This window comes from Ceratotherium simum, chromosome 29 (genome assembly GCF_057802395.1).
Source record: "Ceratotherium simum simum isolate JZ-2026a chromosome 29, ASM5780239v1, whole genome shotgun sequence".
Classification (NCBI taxonomy): Eukaryota; Metazoa; Chordata; class Mammalia; order Perissodactyla; family Rhinocerotidae; genus Ceratotherium; species Ceratotherium simum.
The window spans coordinates 8,478,096-8,500,598 of NC_141928.1; the positions used below are offsets into that span (position 1 = coordinate 8,478,096).

At 57.9% G+C, this 22,503-nt stretch overlaps 2 protein-coding genes and 1 long non-coding RNA gene across 4 annotated transcripts; all 3 read right to left on the reverse strand.

Moving 5' to 3' along the window:
* Nucleotides 1–357: 357 nt before the first annotated feature.
* Nucleotides 358–3,746, reverse strand: BBLN (bublin coiled coil protein). The gene is made up of 2 exons (XM_004423508.3): nucleotides 3,574–3,746; nucleotides 358–685 (listed from the first exon to the last, which is right to left on the reverse strand). The coding sequence occupies exons 1-2, from the start codon at nucleotides 3,650–3,652 to the stop codon at nucleotides 513–515; spliced, it is 252 nt and encodes an 83-aa protein (XP_004423565.1). The 5' UTR covers nucleotides 3,653–3,746; the 3' UTR covers nucleotides 358–512.
* Nucleotides 3,747–7,729: 3,983 nt separating this feature from the next.
* On the reverse strand, nucleotides 7,730–11,746 carry LCN2 (lipocalin 2). Of its 2 annotated transcripts, none has more exons than XM_087419019.1 (7): nucleotides 11,484–11,746; nucleotides 10,789–10,925; nucleotides 9,508–9,587; nucleotides 9,193–9,312; nucleotides 8,850–8,951; nucleotides 8,044–8,073; nucleotides 7,730–7,889 (listed from the first exon to the last, which is right to left on the reverse strand). In XM_087419019.1, exons 1-6 carry the CDS (start codon nucleotides 11,619–11,621, stop codon nucleotides 8,051–8,053), a joined length of 600 nt encoding a protein of 199 aa, XP_087275145.1. In that variant the 5' UTR covers nucleotides 11,622–11,746; the 3' UTR covers nucleotides 7,730–7,889; nucleotides 8,044–8,050. The 2 variants fall into 2 exon arrangements, with proteins under 2 accessions (XP_087275145.1, XP_014637443.2); XM_014781957.2 differs by having other exon boundaries at nucleotides 7,730–7,925.
* An 8,247-nt stretch (nucleotides 11,747–19,993) lies between these two features.
* LOC147913189 (uncharacterized) lies at nucleotides 19,994–22,262 on the reverse strand. Its single transcript, XR_015548912.1, has 3 exons — nucleotides 22,123–22,262; nucleotides 21,623–21,755; nucleotides 19,994–20,346 (listed from the first exon to the last, which is right to left on the reverse strand). It is a non-coding gene; the product is annotated as an uncharacterized LOC147913189 (long non-coding RNA).
* Between the last annotated feature and the right edge of the window lie 241 nt (nucleotides 22,263–22,503).

The following is a 22,503-nucleotide window of genomic DNA, read 5'->3' on the forward strand; positions in this document are numbered from 1 at the left end:
CTGGGGAGGCAGCTGCTGGCCAGGAGCACCCCAGGGGCGGAGGAAGCCCTCACCTGTACCCTCTGTGTCCAGAAATACAAGAAGGCCAGGAACCCCAGCCCCACCAGTGTGGGCTGCCAGTGTGATCATGGAAGGCCTCCACTGCCCTGTTCACCTCTGGCGGCCCCTGGGATCCGCATCCTGGGAAACAAAGGAGAGAGGCACCGTGGTGTGGGAGACCCGTTTAATGTGGACACTCAGGGCCTGGGCAGAGTTGGGAGTGCCCAGGAATTGGGCAGGCAGACAAGGTGGGTGGGTCGCAGGCACACACCTGGCCCCAGGAGGGGATACCGGGCAGTGTGGGCTGGCCCAGGCATCCCAAGGGTGGTACCAGAAGGGTCGCCCAGGCAGGCAGACCCACCAGGGGACCCGCAGGCCAGCCCTTGAGACGGCATCTCAGCCAGGTGGTGAGTGCCCAGGCCAGAGCCTGGCCAGGGAGGCAGGGTTGAGGTCTGGTTCGGGGCTCCCGGAGCCTAGGGGCTGGCATCGCTGGGGGCCTCCCCAAGCTGCTGCTGGAACTCAAGGCGCGTCTGCCGGTTGGACTCAAGTAACTCCTGGAGGCGGGCGTGGAGGTGGTCATTCTTCTCCTCCAGGTGGTCCAGACAGGAGTTGATCTGGTCCAACATGGAGTTGATGGCAGCGTATTCTGGGAGGAAGGGGAAAGACAGCCAAGGTCTCGCGTCTCCTCAGGGCTCACAGACACCCTCCTCCCACACTCTCCCCCAGCCTGCTTCCAGAAGGGCTCTGGGCAAGTCTCTACGCCTTCCTGAGCCTCAGTGTCACCATCTGGAAAATGGGTGGATACCAAAAGAGGAAAGCCTTTGGAGAAATAATACCTAGTGTATCATCCTTTTTTCTAGGGTTAGGGTGGTCACGGGGAGGCCTGGGAAGTCCTGTCAGGTGCCAAGTCTCCTCTCTACTTCCTTCATTAGCTGCCTAGAGGCCAGAGCCCAGGAAATCAAGGCCTCTGTCCTGAGGGAGGCCCTACTCTCCAGCCCTTCTGCGGCTCTCTGCCCTCTGGATAAAGCACTCCACAGACTCCAAGACCCACTCCCCTCTAGCCCTACCCCACCCATTTAGCCCCGCCCCTCTCAAACCCCGCCCCTGCCCCCCCTCTAGGCCCGTCTCCCAGGTCTTGTCCTTTCCTCTCTCACACCTGCCTTTGCCCACCTCAGGCCCCTTGAACATGCTGTTGCCTCTGCCTGGAATGCGCTGTGTTCTCCTCCTGTCTTCTTTCCCTCCTCTCCTCCTGGATCAGTCCCACTCGTCCTTCAAGTCTCAGCGTGGATGTCACACAGGGAGCCCTCCCAATGCCCCAGGCAGATCACGCCTTTATTCCTGATCCCCCTGCCCTCCTCACACCTCTATGGCCCTCACCTCCAGATTGACTGCCGTGATTATTTGTGTGCTGGTCTGTCTCCCCCACCAGACTATAGAGCTCCATGAGAGGTGGCATGGTCCTGTGTTCCCTGCTGTGTCCCTGGTGCCCTCACTGCACACAATAAGCATTTGTTGAATGAATGAATGAGTCCCTGAATGAATGAATGGGTGAATGAATGAAGCCTCTGACTTCCCAGACTTTCTGCCTTTGCTCAACTGTCCTTGCCAGCCAGAATGCCTCAACCATAACAGCCATTCAGGGACCAGCTCAAAATGCCTCCTCTTCCAAGAAGCCTTCCCTGGTCCACCAGAAACTATCACTCCCTCCTCCACAGCCACTCCTGACCTGCTTCTCTCAGCAACACAATATCCCTCAGGACCCAAGGTCTGGGCCTGTGCCCACTGCGGGACCCAGTTCTGAGCCAGCCCATGACTCAGATACACTCAGCTGCCAGCTTGGGACAAAGGGGAAGCGGCTGGCGGTGTCTGGAAAAGGCCTGGGCTGGAGGAGTGCAGTCTGGGATATGGGTGTGAATGTGTCTGAATTCTGGAGGGAGAGCACCCATCGCCCAGAGTTGGCACACCTCACAGAGACCTGAGTCTTGGAATGTCCCTGCTGGATCTTAGAGTCCAACCCCTTTGTGGTACAAAAGGGGAAATCAAGGGCCAAGAAGGAAGACACCTGCCCAGGGCCCTCTCGCTGGTTGGTGGCAGAGCCAAGATTCAGACTTGGGGAGCAGGGGCACTTGGGTTTCAGTCCCAGCTCTGCCCCATCCCAGCAAGTCACTGCACCTTTCTGGAACAGGGGGTAAGAACTGGGTTGTTGTGAGGATTCATATATATCAAGAACTCAGACAGAGTCTGGCCACAGCAAGTACTTAATAGATGGTCATTACCATCAACATTTCCCATTCCATGTCATGAGACACAAGCCGGGAGAAGGATGGGGGAGGTGGGTGTTTCCACACCACTGGGGCAGGCGTTATCTGTGTCAAGGGCACTTCCCAGGTCCAAGCCTTTGCCTTCCACTTGGGACACCCTCCTCCCCACTGCACTAAGTCCCGTGAATCTGTCAACGTCCACTCATGTGACTGCTGGGAGGCCCTCCCTGATGTTCCCACCACAGCTGCCGGTGTGATTACACACATCTGGCCGCTGTTCACCAGCAGTGTCCAGGGCAAACCAGCCAGCCCGCTGCTTACCCCACCACGGGAGGTCCTCTACCTTTATTAAATGCAGACCCTGGGTGATGAAAGTGTTCTAAAGCTACTTTGGTGACGGGTGCACAACTCTGTGACTATCCTAAAACCCCTTGGATTGTATAATTTAAATGGGTTAATTGTGTAGTATGTGAATTATAACTCAATAAAGCTGTTACCTAAAACAAAACAAAAAGCAGACTCAATACTTACCCCACATTTACTAAGTCCTGCCCTCTAACTTAATAAACCAATCTTCATTACACTAAAGAGAATAATAATAACCACCTACTGCACACTTGCATGCTTGGAACCTACAAAGTATTTTCCATTCGTTTTCCTATTTAATCCTGACACACTGCAATAGGAGACACTAATCATTATTCTTATTTTACAAATGGGGAAACTGAGGCTTGAGAAGATGAGAAGGGGGCTGATGGTTCTCTCTCCACCCCCCCACCCCCCCGGGCAGTGCTGTGCAGGCAACAGGCTGCTTTGTAAGCAAGTCACAGTCGCGGAGGCTCCAGGCCTCACCAGCAAAGGGGGCTGGGGATGCTGACTCAGCAGGGCAGGCGCGCCCACCCAGACAGCCCCTTCTGCTCAGCAAAGACGGGCCACCGGCCCCGCCCCCTCAGGAGCCTCCGTCTCCACAGGGGCTGAAGGAAGTGACTGGAGCAAATTCCAAAAGGGCGAGTGTCCCTGAAGCGGCCTCAGTTTCCCCATCTGTAAAACGGGGCCGGGTGCCTACAGTTCTCGAATGCTGCGGTTTCCGGGGACCCGCTCGCAGGTGCTCGCCCTGAACGCCGAGACGGCACCTGCAGCTCGGGACCCATGCAGGGGCAGGGGTGGGGAAGGCTCTGAGGTCGCTTCCAAGCCCCCATCCCGGCCCCATCCCCCTTTCCAAGAAGGCACCCCTGAGAAAGCAAATGTCGCTTCAGCAGCCCCCCCGGGTCACCTGCTTCCCCGAAGCCGTCGTCCTCGCCTTCCGCGCCCGCCTCCACCGGCACGCCCAGGTCCCCGTTGGGGCCCGACATTGCGGGCTCGGGCGCCGCCAGGGCCGGGCGACGGTGGAACGGTGCCCGGCGGAGAGCCGGTGCCGGTCGGAAGGTGCAGGCGGAGGATGGAGCGCAGGGCCGGAAGAGTGGAACAGCGCGGCGGAACGCGGCGGGGCCACGCCCCCAAGGGCGGGACCCACGGCCCGAGCCCCGCCCCCACCCCGCCCCGCCTGCAGACTCCGCCCCCGCCCCGCCCCGCCTGCAGACTCCGCCCCCACACCCAGAGCCCCGCCCACGCCCTGCCTCACAGTCGAACTCCGCCCACTCCCGCCGGCCCCCGCCCCCCCCCGAGCCCCGCCCCTCTCCCGGCCGCCGGGCAGGGCCATCCCGGGGCTGCCCGCGGAGAAGCCTAGGTGCGGAGGCTCCGGCTCTCAGCTGGGGCGAGCAAGCCTGGCCTAGAGGGGCAGCCTGGGACCTCCCACTCTGCTCCTCCTTCAGCTGGGGACCTGAGGGCCCTAGAGCTGGCGCCTCCGCATGGGCGAAATCTGAGCGCCGTGGTTTCTAATATTCCTTGTGTGCAGGGAAAATTTCCGTTCACAGCTTCCTTGAGTGTCACGGTCTGTGGCTGCGTGTGGCTGTGAGTCAAGGCAGGCTTCAGGATAAGGTGGGCCCAGCTGCCATCATCCTCCACCCCTTTTAGCAGCTCGGAGAAGGAGGGTGCTGGGAGTGCGCCTAGGGGCAGCTGGGCGCTCAGATGGGTGGACGTGTGCGTCAGGCATCCCTGTGCAGCCTCCATGCATGAGCGTTCGCATCCACCTGCGGTGTCTGTGTGATGTGTGTGTCTGTGCGCGCCTCGGCATGCTTCTGGGAACCTGCATGTCTCTCTAAGAGTTTGTTGCCTATCCCCGTGTGCCCGGGAGTCTGCGTGTTTCTCCCTTTGTCTGTGGGCTGACGCACAGAGTGGAGTCCTGTGATCCCAGATGTGATTTCACGTCTGGGAGCAAAACGTGTGCCTGTGGGGTTTTTTTGCGGTGCCCTATGCTTATAGGGATAAACGTGTTTGGATTGTGTTGGCACATCCACGTATGTGACCTGTGTTTGTGATGTGTCTCTGCACACTGGTGTGCTACACACAGACACAGGTGTTTCTGTGCCCATCAGGGGACACAGGGCTCTGCTGTCTTGGTTGGTGAAATGCCATGGTCCCAGGGAGGGCCTCTCACCCACCAGCCAAAGGCGAGTACCCAGCTCTCCTTCTCTTTCAGCCCTGCTCACACCTCTGCCAGGCGCTGCCCTTGCTCAGCCCCACTCTTTCCCAGGGAGACAGCCCAGCCTCAGAGAGTGCCCCCTCCCCCATCAGGGGCTCCTGTCCCATCGTGGGGACCAGGCAGGGGAGTCCCTCACCTTGTCCTGTGGGAAGTCAGATTCCATGGAGAACTGGGCAGGGTCTGCAGGACCCTGCAAGGCCCCCAGCAGGACTAGCCCCACCTATAGCATTCAAGGAGTAGCTATTCTCCTGGAGCCTGAGCAGGGGCCTGAGGCCTGGGGCTAGCCGTGTGAGCAGAGGGAGGCAGGCGGGAGGAGAGGAGAGTACAGCCCAGCCAAAGCCTCATCCCCCATGTGGCTGAGTGAGGATGGGAAGGGGGGGAACTGGGGGGGGAGGGGAGGAGCAGGGGAGGTGGCAGAGGCACCTTACCTAGCTGGCCCCTTCTGCACTCCCAGAGGCCGGAGCTAACCTGGACCCTGCCCACCCCACTCCTGTGGTCAAGGCCCACACACCAGACCACAGGACGAAAGAGCCACCTACCCCAGCCAGCCCCGATGGGAGCGGGGGCGTGCCATGGTGCTGTCCTGCCTCTGGGGTCCCTGTTCACCTCTCATTCCTCGCCTCACAAATTCTGCCATCATTCCCTCTCTGAGCCCAGTGTGGTGGGCTGAATAATCGCCCCCAGAGGTATCTGGGTCCTAACTCTTGGAATCTGTGAATGGTACCTTATTTGGGAAAAGCGTCTTTTCAGATGTGATTGCATTAAGATTTGAGCTGGAAAGATTATCCTGGATTATCCAGGTGGGGCCTAAATGTAATCACAAGTTATAAGGAGGGGGAAGAGGGAGATTTGACCACAGACATAAGAGAGAAGGCCACGTGAGGACCTCAGCAGAGAGAGAGATTTGGAGATGCCATGCTGCTGTCTTTGAAGAAGGTGGAAAGGACCACAAGCTAAGGAATGCGAGGAAGGCAACTCTAGAAGCTGGAAAAGGCTGAGAAACAGACTGTCTCCTAGAGCCTCGGGGGGAAGTGCAGCCCTGCTGACACTTTGATTTCAGCCCAGGGAAATTGATTTCAGATTTCTGGTCTCCAGGACTGTAAGACAATAAATGTGTGTTGTTTTAAGCTGCTGGTTTGCAGTAATTTGTTATAGCAGTCATAGGAAACTAATAAACCCAGTGACCCTGGGAGGAAACACAGAGCCCCATTTGTGCCCTAAGAGTTTGACCCTGGAAGGCCCGGGAGGCCCAGGTGGTGATGGGAAGCTGCGCTGCACGGGCCAAGGCAGAGAACCTGGATCTGTGGCCTGAAGTGGAACCTAAGGGCCAGTGTGCTGGGTTCAGCTTCCCCCACTCTCAGCCAGATATGGGGCTCTGGCTAGTGGCCCCCTCGGTGCCCTTCTCAGTGTGGGCCTTTCTGGGCTCATGCGTGGCCTCCATCCTTGCTCAGCCCAGGCTGCAGCAAGCTGGTCTCTTCCTGGAGTCTGGCCCAGACTTCCGAGGCTGTGAGAGCATCTGGTGGGCCTGGGTCTCAGGCCTGTCCTGTTCCCTGTGGGCGGAGGCTGGGACTGCTCACAGCTCCAGTGTCTCCCCACTCCCCCAGCCAGGGGGTAGATGTGCAAGCCTGTGGGACAGAGAAGCCTGGGTTTCTTCAGAACCCCACCTCCTCTGACCTCTGACCTTGCAAGGGGAGAAGAGGCCGGGGAGGGAGTCCTGTGTGTGATGCAGACATGGAGGGGCTGCAGCTGTGGCCTGTGGGTGGACAGGGGCTTTTCAGGCCCCAGACACAGGCCCAGCCAAGCAGCCCCAGACACAGGCCCACACAGACTCGTGCAGGCCTGGAGCCCACGAGTCTTCTAGAATCTGGATTTCTGGTAGCATATTCCCCTCTTTGCCTCCTGGCCCTGCCCCTGGTGGTCGGGAGGTCATGATAGAGAGGAGATGTGGGTGAGGGAGAGCACTCTGAATGGGGTCAGCATGGACACTGCCACCCACCAGTGTGGCCAGGAGGGTGAGCACTGGGCCCACAGGGGCTGGCAAAGGTGCAGGGGACCACTCCTGGGGACCATTTCTACCTGGCACAGCCTCAAGCTGAGCATGCCTCCACCCCACCCACTGTGCACCACTCCCGCACTGGCTGCCATCTTCCAGCATCCATAGGGATCCTGGTGAGTCAGGGGTGACAGCACCTCAGCCCTCCCAGTCTCCTCCAGCTCCCTGGCTCTGGCTGGGCCTCTGCTGTAGGAGTGTTGCAGGCAGCAGAGGGCATGATGTGTGGTCCCATCAGTGATTCCATTGAAGTCGGCACCCCTCAAAGGCAGGGACATGGGGGTGGGCCCAGAGTTGGGAGCTAGGAAGTGTTCAGTCAAAGCTGGACTCTGGGGGCTGGCCCCGTGGCTTAGTGGTTAAGTGCTCACGCTCCGCTACTGGCGGCCCGGGTTCGGATCCTGGGCGCGCACCGACGCACCACTTCTCCTGCCATGCTGAGGCCGCGTCCCACACACAGCAACTAGAAGGATGTGCAACTATGACATACAACTATCTACTGGGGCTTTGGGGGAAAAAAAGGAGGAGGATTGGCAATAGATGTTAGCTCAGAGCCAGTCTTCCTCAAGCAAAAAGAGGAGGATTAGCACGGATATTAGCTCAGGGCTGATCTTCCTCACAAAAACAAAAAACAAACAAACAAAACAAAACAAAAAACTTAAAAAAAAAATGCTGGACTCTGGTTCTGTGGCCTCCATTCCTTGCTGGGACCACAGTCCCTAGGAGTGACCCTAATGTGAGCCCACCCTTTGCCCATCCTCCTCCCAGAGGGCCCAGGAGTCAAGGAGCACAGACTGGGGGTCTGTGGGCATGTGTTTATTTAGCAAACAAGGAGGGGCCATCAGTAGGGTGGCCTGGGGAGCAACTGGTGGGCTGCGCGCCATGGAAAGTGTCTCCTGGGTCTCTCACTGGTGTCTGGGTTGGTGGGGGCAGCTGGGCAGCATCCTGGGCAGGGGCCGACCTGAGGGCGTTGGGGGCAGAGAGAGACAGGAGGCACCTGAGAGGGAGACAAGGGAGTAAAGATGGCAGCATGCTGGGTGGGGGAGCAAGGGCAGGCCTGAGACCCCACCCCACTGCACCCTGGCTCCCATCAGCCCCTCCCCAGCCATACTCACTGCACGCTCACTGTTCATCGATGCACTGGTCTGTGGGGGAGAGAGTCCATCAGAATGAGCAGGTGTGTGTGTGTGTGTGTGTGTGCGTGTGTGCGTGTTTGTGTGTGTGATCCCTGACCACCAAGGCCCTGTACTGCCCCTGGGCTGCCCCAGGCCCCAGCCTGGCCCAGCAGCAGCAGATCTAGGGGTTCCCTTCAGGGATGCGGCAGCAGAGGGGCAAGTGATGGGGCTGGGGGATTGGGAGAAAGGCCTGAGGATGAGCGGACCTGGGGGACACCCTCCAGAGGAGGCAAGTGAGGCCCAGCCACTTGCTCGGGCACCTAGGCCTCCTGCCCATTTACCTGCTGAGCCCTGGCAGCCACTTAGCCTTGGGGAGGTCAGTGGCTCTCTGAGTGGCCTGGCTGGAGCCCTCTGCCCAGGCCAGACCACCTTCAGACAAGGGTACCTCCCAAGTCAGTGGTGGGCAAGCCCCAGGGCAAGGGAGGACGTGGCCCAGGACAGCAGGACCTGGGATATAGGGGGAGGTGGCCGTGGCAATGAGACTGGGGAAACTTGAACCTGGGCCTGAAATTCTCATCTGGGCAGGCCCAAGCTGCCTGTCAGGGAGGAACACTTGGAGCCCAGATCCCTGCGGGCCCCACAGACCCCTGGGTGGGAAAGGGTCTCCCTGAGCCCAAAGTGGCTCCCAGGGGGCTCCAGTGAGTGGACCAGGGGACCGAGTCTCTTCTCTCCCCCTTTCCTTGGTGGGGCAGCATCAGGCCTAGACAGCTGCTTGTCCCCTTCTCCTCTCCCCAACTGGGCCTTACCGATAGGGATAGGGAAGATGATGTGGTCATCGGTGAGGCCAATGGATTTCGCAAAGTGGATGAATTCCTCCCTCCGTTCAGGGGGCAGCTCCTTGGTCCTCCCTGTGGCCAAGACGGCCGATGAGTGGCCAGCAAACATTCCATAAGTATTGTAGAATGTGTGAATGAGGCCTCAGACGCCTTCCTCACTGAGGGGTCTGCAGAAGGACCTCTCTCCCTGGCCTCCCAGGGGCTCAGAGCAGAGCTGGCACTGGAGAGGACCTTGGGGGCTGGGTGGGGATGAGCCTCTTCTCCCCCCGAGTGACCAGGAGCCGGGTCCCCAAGGAGATGGGTGACGACCCACCATAGAGGGTGGTCTTGAAGTAACCCTGGTTTTTGTAAAACTTCTTGAAGAACATTATGGCATACTGGTTGTAGTTGGTGGCCACCACTCGCACGGTGTAGCTCTGCACTCCAGGATAACCTGTGGGGTGGATGGCGAGTGGTCAGCCTGCCCTGGCCGGGAGGAGGGAGCCAATCCCTTCTCCACAGCCTGTCTGCATGGGCTTCCCCCCATAGGACAGCACCTGTGTGGAGGGGCAGGGGTGTCTGTTCCCCTTGTGGGAGGCCTCCACCCCCTGGAACCCCCAGTTCAGGGCCCACCTCACTCGGGACTCACGTTTAATGCCGCGCAGGTTGAACTGGCCAGGCAGGGAACTTGGGACAAAAGTTCTGATCCAGTGGTCACAGCCTTCGTCCCTGTGAGAGTGAGAGATGGGCGGGTGAGAGGGAGAGGACACAGGCTTGCACCACCTGGGCTGGACGAGGTGGGGCCAGGGCTGCAGCTGAAGGGGCTAAGATTCTGATGCCCCTGGTCCAGCTAGCCCAGGACAGCCCATCCCCCACCACAGCAGGAGGCCCCACCCCACCCAGCTCAGAGGTCCTGGGTCCTGCCCTCTGAGCCTATCCCTGGCTGTCCCTGCCTGGTTGGCCCTGGGCTACCTGACCCTGCTCAGACCCGCCCTTCAGCACCCACTGTCCTTTCCTCTTCAGGGCTGTCTCCCCTTAGTGGCCTTCCCTACATACTGTCCCCCCCATGTCCCCCAGGCATTTATCTGCTACTCTTCTCTTCTCTCTGCTGCTTCCCTCTCTGTAACCTCCCCTGGAGGATTCATCCTGTGAGGTTCCAGTCTATTCCATGCCAAGGACACCTCTAGCTCTTGGGCCAATGCTGACCTCTCACCTGAGTCCCACCCTGTCCCCTGATCTCCCAAACCCACCCTCCTTCTGCCCCTTGTTCCATAAATGCTCCAGTGCCCATGTCCCCAGGAGCCAGAGCCAGAATCCCATAGGCACTGGGTGATCCCTGGCACTCCCCCATTCATCTCCCCACTGTAGCCAGAGGGGCCCTGCTCAGACCCACTCCTCACCAAATCCCTTCTGGGCTGGTGCCTGAGGCCCCTGCCAGGGCTGCCCACCCCACTCCAGGCTGCTCAGCGGCTCCCGCTTGGGGCAGCCCCGCGATGGCTTGCTGCTTCCTGAAGGAGCGGCTCTCTGACTCGGAGTCCACCAGCCCAGGCGTGAACGCCTTCATCCCTCCTGAGGCAGGTTGGCTCCTTCAAGGCCCAGCCCAGAGGCCACCTCCCTGGAAGCCCTCAGTGAAGCCTGGGTGGGGCTGCAGTGACCCTCCTCCCATGCCAGGACACCCCTGCTCTCTCCATCTTGTTTCCTAATGACTGTCCATCGCCATTACTGTGTGTCTGTGCTGAAGTGACCAATAAATGCTGATCTAATCAAGGAAGGAAGGAATGAACAAATATATGAATCCAGCACTCAGCAGCAGGGTGAATGACTCTCTCTCAGCTTCGGTCACCCCTTGGCTGTGACATCAGTCTGCCTCGCAGCCCCCTGGGCAGCCCGCCAGGTCCCCCAGGTTCCCCGAGGAGGCGGCAGCTCTCACCGGAGCAGGGTGGAGGTGACGTTGTAGCTGCCGTCGTTTTTCAGCTCGTAGGTGGTGGCGTACATCTTAACCTGGCCTTGCTTTTCTTTCCTGATTGCATTCCCAGCCAGGCCCACAACGTACCACTTCCCCTGGAACTGCAGGGGCGTGATGACAGGCAGAGCCCAGCAACGGGCCCCAGGGTCCCTCACTGCTCCGCCCCTGCAGGCACCTCTGAGCAGCCCAGACCGGAACCAGGAGCCCCTCTAACTAGGCGGCAGGGCCCGGGACGAGGCACTCAGGCCTGGGCTGGGCCTGCACTGATGAAGCCAGAGCTGGAGGCCGCCAGGCCAGGTGGGGGCCCTGAGTCTGGCAGGTATGAGGGGACCCTGGGCAAGTGGCCAGCTGGCCTCCCTGAGCTGCAGGTTCCTCGTCATGCAGAGGGACTGAAGATGTTCCCGCCTTGCAAAGACTATGGGGATTATGGGAGAGAGCGTGGACCCAGCAGGGTCTGCTCAGGTGACCCTCTTGTCAGCAGGGTCCCGGGTGAGATGGGGGCATGGGGCGTGGCCTCCAGAAGGTGATCTGAGGGCAGGCTGAGCTGAAGCTTGGGGCTGTCCTGCCCTAACACGCTTCCTAAGACTCTTTGCCTCTCTTCCACTCTGCTTGCACTCTCCGCCGGGCCCTCCTTCCAGCTACCCTTCCAGGCCCCTCACCTGGTCATCCTGGAAGTCGGGCTGCAGCGGGATTCTGAGCAAAGGTGGGGACCGGATCAGGTTTTGGGCAGAGTCCTGGGCCTGGGTCTGCAGGACCCCCAGCAGGGTGAGGCCCAGCCACAGGAGCCCTAGGGCCATGATTTCAGGGCTGAGGAAGCTGGCGCTCCAGGAGCTGCTGCAGGAGGAGGAGGGTGAGGAGCCTGGCCTGGGGCTTCTTATTTATGGTCGGCCCACCCCAGGGTGGAGTGATTCATCCTTTGCCACATCCAGGAAGGGGAGGCAATTGCCAGCAACTCCTGCTGAAACACTTGGCAAGATTTCTGCCCCTTTCACCGCTGGTCAGGATTGTGCAAGATGGGTGGGCAGGAACACCAAGGGGGTTGGGAGGGGCGTTCCCCAAGCTCTGCGCCTTTGGCAGGGACAAGGGCTCCCTCTGCACACGCTCTGTAGCCCTTCCCTTCGCTCTGGTTGGCCTTGTATGTGGGTCAGTGGTCCTTGATCTGGACTAGCTGTCCTCTGACCTCCAGGAGCCCCTGCTCAGCCCAAGCCCGGGGTAGGGTCTGTGCAGTGAGGCCCCCCCTTCCAGCACCTGATGTAAGCAGGGAATGCCTCACCACAACAGACCGTGTGTTGTTTCCCAGTTCTCGGAAGGGATAGGGGAGAGTGGGGCAGCTAAGAGTGGCATGCCCAAGAGGGAAGGACAGAGTATGTGCCCCGAGCTTTTGGAGCCCGGATCCTGGCCCTGGCACAGGGTGAGACCCTCCGAGAGGCTGACCTGGGAGTGCTCCCTGCCTTGAGTCAGCCCCTCCCCTCCTCCACGCCCCATTTGTAAGAACAGACTACAGCTGACCCCTAGGGGACTTGGCCTGTCCTGTGGGCCCAGTCCTGGGCCTGGGTCTGGGACAGAGACCCCAAGCTGGACACTTGAGCAGCACACATGGCTGCTTTGCAAAGCAAAATGCCAAGGCTGTAGTCCCAGCTCTGTCCTGAGTGGGGACAAAGAGGGGCGTGCACCTGTGCTGGGTAAGGCGGGCTGGGGCCCAAAGGTGGGCTCTCCACCAGCCTGCTCTGGACACCAGGTGCTTTGGGTCACAGGGAACACAAGAACTTGGCCTCGGCCTTGAGAGGTCATTGAGACCATCCCCGTCGCCGGCCACAGCCTTGGGCCGCAGAGCCCAGTGACTCAGGCCTGGGCACCTAGAAGTGTTCCTGCCACAGCTGGTCCCAGCTTTGTCCTGGAAGGAAGCAGTTTCCTAACTGGGGGCCTGGTCATCCTTGGGAGGCAGTAATGGGTCCCCACTCCTGTGCAGTGTCTCCAAGATGTCACCACGGGGGCAGCGGCAGTCTGGACACCTGACCTGAGGCTTAACTGAGGGTTCGCTGGCCTTGGAGGAGACTGACAGGACCTCAGTGGCTCTGCTCACCTGCTGTGGGGAGATCAGCTCCCCTAGCCTGGGCTCTAGGGTAGCGGGCCCTGAGGGAAGGGGCTTTGGAGGGGGTCCCGAGCTCATGGGTAGGGCGCGGCCTCGGCATCCCTGAGGCCAGAGAGGCCCCCACAGGACCCCAGTCCCCTCAGGCCCTGCCCTACCTGCCCATCTGAGTGATGAAAGGGCAGGAAGTAGAGTTGAGCAAAGCTTCTTTGGGGGAACGATGCTGCCACCAAAGCCCACACACCCTCCGGAGGTGCCAGTGGCCACATCCCACGCCTCTCATCACCACTGGCAGCCCCAGGGGCTCCACCCCTGCTCTTCTCTGTGACCTTAAAAGGTATCCTCAAGGGGCCGGCCCCATGGCTTAGTGTTTAAGTGCGTGCGCTCCACTACTGGTGGCCCGGGTTCGGATCCTGGACGCGTACCGACACACTGCTTGTCTGGCCATGCTGAGGTGGCGTCCCACATACAGCAACTAGAAGGATGAGCAACTATGACATACTGGGGCTTTGGGGAGAAAAAGGGAAAAAAAGGAGAAGGATTGGCAATAGATGTTGGCTCAGGGCTGGTCTTCCTCAGCAAAAAGAGGAGGATTGGCATGGATGTTAGCTCGGGGCTGATCTTCCTCACAAAAAAAAAAAGGAAAAAAAAAGGTATCCTCAAGTCTGCAGTGACTATTGGATGTGGGGAGACTGATGGATGGGGCCCCAAAGAATTTTAAGTAGGGAATGGCCAGTGTTCTGGTTCACCAAAGAGCTGCTGGATGGAATATTCTAGACTCTGAATGTCAGGGGGTAGAGTAGCCAATGCTCCCCTGGTATGAATTGGGGTGGGGAATTAGGGCTGAGTCTGTAGCAAATGAAAACCAGGGCTGGGTGCTGGAGGGATGACAGCTTGGCCCAGGGACCCTACTTGGAATCCTGGCCCCTCCAGGTGCTTGTGAATCCCTGCCCACCCGCATTCCCGTCAGCTTCCCCCTCTGCAAAGAGAGCTGTGCTGCAGATTCTTTGAGGCCATGCACACACAGTGCCTGGTGCACAGACAGCGCCCGGTGCACACACGTGGGGTGTCTCTACATGCAGTCACCGCTGAGTTTCTGACCAAAGCCCTGCGGGACCCATTCTTCTCCCTGTGCTGGCTCTAGGCCTCAGACCTGCTGGCCTTGTCTCTCTCTCTGTCCTCATCTCTGTGTGATCTTGGCCTCAGCTAACACCTGGTGACAGCCATCTCATCACCCCTTCCTCACCTGGCTGCCTTCTGCCTTCTCTCCTGCCCCACCCAGCCAAGGATGGTCACGGCATGGCTGGAGCAGAGGTCAGGCCACGCTGTGGCCGATCCCAGCCAACAAGAGGTGGGTGTTGGGCTGGCTGGAGCTGGAGGGCAGGGGACCAGCCGGCGGTGCTCGCTGTATTCTGCCTTTGGAAGGGAGGGTCCTGCAGGCTGGGCTGGGGGTAAAGGTGAAAAGCTCTGCCCACCCTCTTCAGAGCCCAGCAGGCCTTCTGGGGGAGGGTCAGCTCAACGTGCACACCCACCTCTCACAAGCTGTGAGACTCAGCACTGGGAGGGTTGGGTGAGGACCGTGGTGTAGACCTCCTGTTTAGACTCAGGCCGACTCCAATAGCTCCGGGGTAGACAGGACCCTGGAGGCCCCACTCGTTGCCCACCCCCTTCCCACTGGGCCTGGGCCCCTGGCCAAGGAGGGGACTCCCGGGTTCATGCTGCCTAGAGCAGGGGGCAGTCCTTGGGCCCCAGGGCTCTCAGAATGGTCTGAATCACACACGTGGCACCGTGTGGGGGCACACCAGGCACTCGATCGCCTCTTCTTGGCCCCTCTCTTGGCTTCTACTGTGGCCTCTAGGCTGGTTCCGCAAGGCCACCCCTACTAACTCTCCCTGCTCTCTCTCCAGGAGCTCAGATGTCCTGAGTGAGGCCACAATAAACCACACAGAAGCCTTGAGGCCAAGCCCCTCTTGGGAGAAGCCAGAGCAGGGCCTTCCAAGCCCTGTCCTGGGTCTCTTTAGCAGTGACAGGAACTTAAAAACCATCCACACCTGGGTTTCTCTGTGGCAAGAAGCCACGAGAACTCTGGCTGCTCCAGACCCCCAACAGTGTCTCTGGCAGGTGGTACTTGCCCCTCCGTGTGCCTAGGAGCAGAGGCTCCCAGGAACTGCAGTGGCCTGTCGTCCCACAGAGGGGCCCAGGCTCCACCCCTGGTCTAATCCACTCAAGAAGGCAGCAAAATGTTCTCTGACAGTTCCTGCACCTCAGGAATCCAGTCTAACACCCTGGACTGGTTTCTGGAAGCCTGTGAGCAGTGTTCAGCCCAGCCTCAGATGACCAGGGCAAAAGCAATCCTCTCTCACCTGCTTGAAGAGCTGGGCAGGAGCTCCCCCTGAGGGGGTGACTAGGCCCCTCAGAGCCAGGGGCCACGCCTGGGAAGAGCCTACAGGCATGATGCCCCCAGGAGGCCGATCACAGCAGCAGGAACTCTTGGTGTCCACAGATGGGCCTTCCTTGACCACCGCGGGTCCCAACACCCAGGAGGAGGGAGTGTAAGTGAACATAAGTGAGGCCATCTTGTTACGCTAAAGGACCTTTCCCTAGTTAAAATGTAATCATCATAAATTACTACACACTCATGATTTTCTGGCCCTGCTCCTGTGCACGTACCCCTGCTGAGGTACTGTTGTAGCTTTGTTCCTAACAAATCCTAACGAATTTTCCCAAGGAAGAAGAAGGCCATCACAAAGAAGGAACACCTGTAGGATATTCATCACCACTGACAGAAGAAAAAAACAATGAGAGACCCTGGAGTCCATCATGCCTGAAGGCCGACATTTCTAAACCGCCCCCCTTACTGCCCATTTTCCCTATATAACCGCCTCAAGATTCTGTAATTCTTGAAGATGGTTTTTTGAGACATTAGTCTGCCATCTTCCAATTCTGCCGGCTGATTGAATAAAACCTTCCTTTCTCGGTCTCTCGTTGTGATTAATTGGCTCAGATCACGGCAAGCAGAGCAAGCCCATTGCTTGGTCACAGAAGGACTGTTTGGCGTGAGGTTCCTGTTCCCCCAGGGCCTTGGCTTGAGTGTCCAGTTTCCAGAAGCAGCTTCCCATGGGGTCCACCAGGCAGGGGGCAGCATGAGGTCTGGGCCCAGGGCTGCCTTCTGGTTCTGGTCCTCGGATGCGTTGCCCGAGCATGCCCCTTAGCTGGGTGCTCCTGCCTTCCACTCTGGGGCCTGGACTCCCATGCAGCTGAGAGGGCCCATGATGGCCACAGGGGGGCAGGGGACTGGAGGCCACGGCTCTGAGCAGGGTCTGCAGTGGATGCTGGGATCCCATGGAGTTGGGCAGGGGTGCTTTTGCCAGAAGCCTCTGCCTGGCATGGCCTTGGCACTGGACAAGACATGCTCCTCCAGGCTCTGCACCCCTCCTGCCTGGGTGGCAGCTTCCAGCACCCCAGGAAAGGAGCTGTTCCATCCCCACCACTCCTGGGTCACCCTCATACGCCCTGCTCCCAGGCCCTGGGCTGGGCCTCTGCTGGACACGTCAAAGGTGGCTTGTGTAGGAAGATGGGTCTGGCTCTCTGGAAAGGCTGGTTCTCCTTTGTACCCTAAGGACCCAGGACATGCCAGGGGAATGCCCAGCCCAGGGGCAGGGTAGTGGGTGCTGGAAGGGTTAAATGAGAACAAATGTCTGAGAGGTGCTCAGGCTCCTCCTGGGTCCTCTCTGGGTGCTCGGGGCGGGGGTGGGGGGCGGGGGGCTGGGGACTGACCGAGCTATGGCCTTTCCGCCCCACCCCACTTATCCCAGTGGATGGGCTGCCAGCTCAACTCCTCACCAAGTGTTTATTTCAGATGGGACGGGTCTGTGGCTGAGCCTGGCCTCTGGGTGGGGGGAGTCATGAGCAAGACTGTGACAGGCAGTGAGGATGAGGTCAGACTCCAAGGAGAGAGCATATCCACCTGCATAAGGAGAAGGGGCTGACCTGGGCCAGTGGAGAGTGGGGTGAGGGGCCAGGGAGTGTGGTGCAGGGATCAGAGAACACCCACTGAGGCCTTCGCCTGGCCACTGTCCCCCTGTAGCCCAGTTCTCAGGGGGACTGGGTTGGGGGCCTAGGAGACCATGGGTTGGAGGGAGGACCACCCCCTTACCCCTTCTCATGACTGTCAGAATCACCTCTTACGGGTGGGAAGCCTCTGCAGAGGCATGATGGACAGGCAGAGGACACAGGGCACAGGTCTGGGTGCTTCCTCTGGGCCCACAGTCCCTCAGGCAGAGTCCCTCAGGTGGGCACTGGCCTCCCCCAGGGTCAGTGCAGCCACAAGTGCCCATCTCTAGGAGCCAGCCTGGATCTGCCAGGATTGGAGTGACCCGTGGCTCCTTGGTCTCTATCCACACCCCTGGGTCCCCGTCCTGGGACACTGTTATGAGCTGAATGTTTGTGTCCCCCCCAAATTCTTATGTTGAGATCTTAACCCCCAATGCAATGGCATTAGGTGGGGCCTTTGCGGGTGATTAGGTTGTGAGAGTGCAGCCCTCATGAATGGGATTAGTGCCCTTATCAAAGACACCCCAGAGAGCTCCCTAGCCCCTTCTGCCATGTGCAGACACAGCGAGAAGACAGCCATCTGTGAAGCAGGAAATGGGTCTCACCAGACACCAAATCTGCCAGCACCTTGATCTTGGACTTCCCAGACTCTAGAACCATGAGAATTAAATTTCTGTTGTTTATAAGCCACCTAGTCTACGGTATTCTGAGTCTCTCTGTCCTGAGCCACCTCTTCTCCACATCACAGGTCCCCTACCCAGCCACACCTGGGCCTTCTCTCCAGAGCATGCTTTCCTAACAGTGAATTTCTTACTTTTGGCATCTTCTGCAATCTGGATAGGCTGAGAATTTCCCAAATCTTCAAATTACTATAACAAATTACCACAAATTTATTGGCTTAAGACAACACATGTCACAGGCCAGAAGTCCAAAATCAGAAATTCACTGTGCCGAAGTCAAGGTGTGGGCAGGGCCACACTCCTCCGGAGGCCCTAGAGGACTGTTTCCTGCCTCTTCCAGCTTCTGGCGTTTGTTGGCTTGTGGCCCCACCACTCCAGTCTCTGCCTGTCTTCACATGATGTCTCCTCTGTGTGTGATCTCCCTCTGCCTCTCCCTTACCAGCACACTTGTGTTGACATTTCCCGCCCACCCAGATAACCCGGGATGATCTCCTCATGGCAAAATCCCAACTTATTTAAAAGGTGGAATAATAAGGAGGCAAAGAAGGAAGGAAAGACAGACAGGAGAAGGAAAAGAAGGGAAAGGCCCATCATTGGTTTAGAACACCCGTCTTCTACTATTAAAATATTGGTGAGTTGTGAAAATAATTTTATTCTTCTCTTAGAAATTTGAAAACAGCATGCACTCTGTATCATATTACAAATCAGGAACGAGAACATTGTCAATCTTCAAGAAAAGAAAAAATCTGGGCCATACCAAGAAAAAGAATAGCTTGTTTTGTTTGCTTTTGAAGAGAGTAATGCACACATTTAATTTGTCCACCTTAAAAATCAGGCATTAGGACATTAACTGTTATGAAACAAAAAAGAGTAGTAATAAAGAAAAAAATCTGAACTTAATCATAGATGCAAAGACTCTTTTTTCAAATAAAGTTATATTTACAGGTTCTAGGAATTAGGACATGAATATCTTTTGGGGGGCCATTTTTTAGCCTACCATAGTCCACTTGACACACAGATCTTCTCCCCACACCCCAGGCCTGCTCACAAAGGGACTTGGGTTCGTCTCAGGAGCGGCCCCAGGTCCTGCGTGGGCCGGCCTATGCAAGCAGCTGCAGCCGGGCTGCTCAGAGAACTCCTAGCCTCCCGGGGCTGAGGAGCTTCAGGGCTCAGTTGTCCCAGGCAGGGTTCCTGGGTGCCCTGGCAGGTCCTGTGGCTGAAGCATGGGAGCCCTGCCCTTCTGCCACTGTCTCCTCCTCTTCCTGCCACCTGTGTGGCTAAGGGCTCCTACAGGCTCCCAAGTGCTCACCAAGTGCTCTCTCCAAGTGTGTGCTGTATTAGGAGCGGAGGGAAGAGGAAGACCCCCAGAGGGGCTTGCCTGGTATTCATGGGCCTCAGCATCCTTCTCTTTGCTGACCAGAGGCCTCCCCTTCTATCTACTAATTATCCCCACGAGGAGCAGGGGAGGGAGGGAGCTGCTTCCCCCGCCTCCTGCCCAGTCAGGGCCATTTTAGAGAATCACTGGGAAGGTGAGGAGCTGACTTCTGACCTTGGAGCTTGTGGATTGCAGTCAGACTATTGCCAAGAAAAGTCAAAAGGCAAGAGATGGCTGCATCAGCCCCTGCTGGACAGCGGAGTGGTAGGCTGCCGGGAAGGCTGCTACTTGGCAAGGGCAGGCCGGGGGCCTGGTCTTCCTGGGGCCCCAGTGGACCTTGGGGAGGAGCCCTGTGAAAGCAATCCTGGCTGAACAGCAATCTGGACCCGTTGAAGGCCCCGCCAGCCAGACCACAGGATCTAGGATGAAACTGACTCTTACTGCCGGGCTCACAGTAAACAAGGGGCATGCACAACCTCAAGTGTGTGTTTCAGAGTAAGAAAGACTGCAAAGTCATGAAGGAAGTGTCCAAAGTAAGAATTTAGAAAGAAAACCACAGAAGAAACCCAAAGACAATAGAAGGAGAAAATGAAATTAAGAGCAGAAACTAATAAAATAGAAAGCTACCATAGGAATATCGAAGCCAAAAGTCGACTCTTGGAAAAGACTAATAACATAGATAGAAATTTGGAAAAATTTCTCAAGACAGAAAGATATAAGGCACAAATAACAGAAGAAGTATAAATAAAAAAGAGATATACCTATAGATTCTATAGACATTAAAGGATAAGAGAATGCTATAAGTAATAAAACGGGAAATGTCGCAGCAAGTTGTAATTTACCAAAACGGATGCCAGAAGGAAAAGGAAGTTGCTCCATAACCATCACAGAAATTAAATCAGGGACAAATCTTGCCAGAAAGAGAACACCAGACAATGCAATAAAGTACGCATATTCAAGGCGCACAATATGACAAGTTTTTAAAAATAAACTTTTAATTTTAAAATAGTTTTAGATTTACAGAAAAATTGTGAAAATAGTATACACAGTCCCCATATGCCCTGAACCCGGTTTCTTCTATTATTAGCATCCTACATTAGTGTGGTACATTTGTTACATTAATGAACCACTATTGATCAATTATTATTATAAACTAAAGTCCATACTTTATTCAGATTTCTTTAGTTTTCACATAATGTCCTTTTTCTGTTCCAGGATCCCATCAGGACACCACATTACATTTAGTTGTCATGCCTCTAGGCTCCTATTGGCTGTGACAGTTTCTCAGACTTTCCTTGGTATCCAGGGAAGTGTTTCCAGAAAGGCTGAAGGAAAACAAAGAGAGGCAGGGTCACATGGAAGGGCATGTGTCCAGGAGGAGACGGGCTACCAGGGTCAGATACCAACAGGAGGTCATAGAAGTGATAGTCCAGAACAGGGCTCTAGGGCAGATAGGATCTGGGCTACACTTGGACAGAGGCTCCGTCCTCCCCTCTGTATGAGAAACCTGGATCTCAGCCACTTGTCCCCAGATGTCCCACAGGAACAGGGAAGAGCACAGCCATCTCTGGGATTTGCTCATTTTGGGCCTAGGGCTCCGCCCAGCTCAGCCACAGCCCTGAGGTCCCCTGGGCATGAGGCAGGGCTGTGCTCAATGCTGGCCACAGACAGGAGGCCCCTGGCTGGAATGAAGTAAGGAAGAAGCAGTGTAGGGACGACGGGCAGTGAGCACTGAATGGCAAGCCAAGAGGTGTGGGCCTGCCCTAATGCTCCGCCCAATTTTGGCCAGGAGGACAAAGGGAGAACTGTGCCGAGTATTTTGGCGGAGGGGCTGCCCATTGGGTTTCCTTGTTATATTTGGCAAAGGCTGAAACACCCATGTTAGGGCAGAGCAACTGCCAGGTGGGTAAAAAAACAGGGGTCTCTAAGGAACCAGCCTCTCCAGCCTCCAGCCTCTTCCATTCGTTTTCCCATTTAATCCTGACACATCTCAACAGGACACACTGATCATTATTCTCATTTTACAGATGGGGAAACCGAGGCTTGAGAAGATGAGAAGGGAGCTGATGGTTCTCTCTCCACCCCCCAACCCTCGAGTGCTGTGCAGGCAACAGGCTGCTTTGTAAGCAAGTCACAGTCGCAAAGGCTCCAGGCCTCACCAGCAAAAGGGGCTGCGGATGCTGACTCAGCAGGGCAGGCGCGCCCACCCAGACAGCCCCTTCTGCTCAGCCAAGACAGGCCACTGGCCCCGCCCCCTCAGGAGCCTCCGTCTCCACAGGGGCTGAAGGAAGTGACTGGAGCAAATTCCAAAAGGGCGAGTGTCCCTGAAGCGGCCTCAGTCTCCCCATCTGTAAAACGGGGCCAGTTGCTCACAATTCTCGAACGCTGCGGTTTCCGGGTACCCGCTCGAAGTGCTCGCCCTGAACCCCGAGACGGCACCTGCAGCTCGCGACTCGCCCAAGGGTGGGGAAGGCTCTGAGGTCCCTTCCAAGCCCCCATACCAGCTCTGATCCCCCTTTCCAAGAAGGCACTCCTGAGAAAGCAAATGTCGCTTCAGCAGCCCCCCCGGGTCACCGGCTTCCCCGAAGCCGTCGTCCTCACCTTTCGCGCCCGCCTCCACCGGCACGCCCAGGTCCCCGTTGCAGCCCGACATTGCGGGCTCGGGCGCCGCAAGGGCCGCGCGACAATGGAACCGGGCCCGGCGGAAAGGGGAGGCGGTGGGTTGAACTTGGCGCTGCAAGAGTGGAAGGGCGCGGCTGAACGCGGGCCCCGCCCCCGTTCAAGGCGGGAGCCCTGAAGCCCGAGCTCCGCCCCCACCCCGTCCGCCGCCAGACTCCGCCCCCACCCCGTCCGCCGCCAGACTCCGCCCCTACCCACAGCCCCGCCCCCGCCCCGCCCAGCTCTCCGGCCTACCCGGGCGAGCAGAGCTCTGTCCCCGCCCCACTCCCAGAGCCCCGCCCCCGCCGGCCGTCAGACTCCGCCCCCCGCCCCGCCTCGCCCCCAGCCCGGCCTGCCTTCAGATCTCCGCCCACTCCCTGTGCACCGCCCCTCCCCCAGCGGCCCGGCGGGGCTATCCAGGGGCTGCCCACGGAGAAGCCTACGTGGTTGAGGCTCCGACCCTCAGCTAGGGCGAGCGAGCCCGGCGTGGGGAGACGGGCAACCTAGGACTCCCTCTCCCCGCCTCGTCCTACGGCTGGGGACCTGCGGGTCTGAGAGCCGGCGCCTCCGCGTGGGTGAAATCTGAAGCACGTGGTTTCTAAGGCCCCCTCTGTGTAAGGAAACTTTTATGGTTCGAGTCACAGAAGAAACAGCGCAGCAGTGCGGGAGGGCACAAAGCCCTAGTCGCCGGCGCCCGGCCACTAATGGGGCGGGGCGGGCCGTTTCCGTGACCCTTATGGTCCCAAAGCCGTGACCCTTTCCCTGACACTCTGAAGGGTTCGGTCTCTTTCGATTGGGTGCATGAAATAGAAATTACTAGCCAC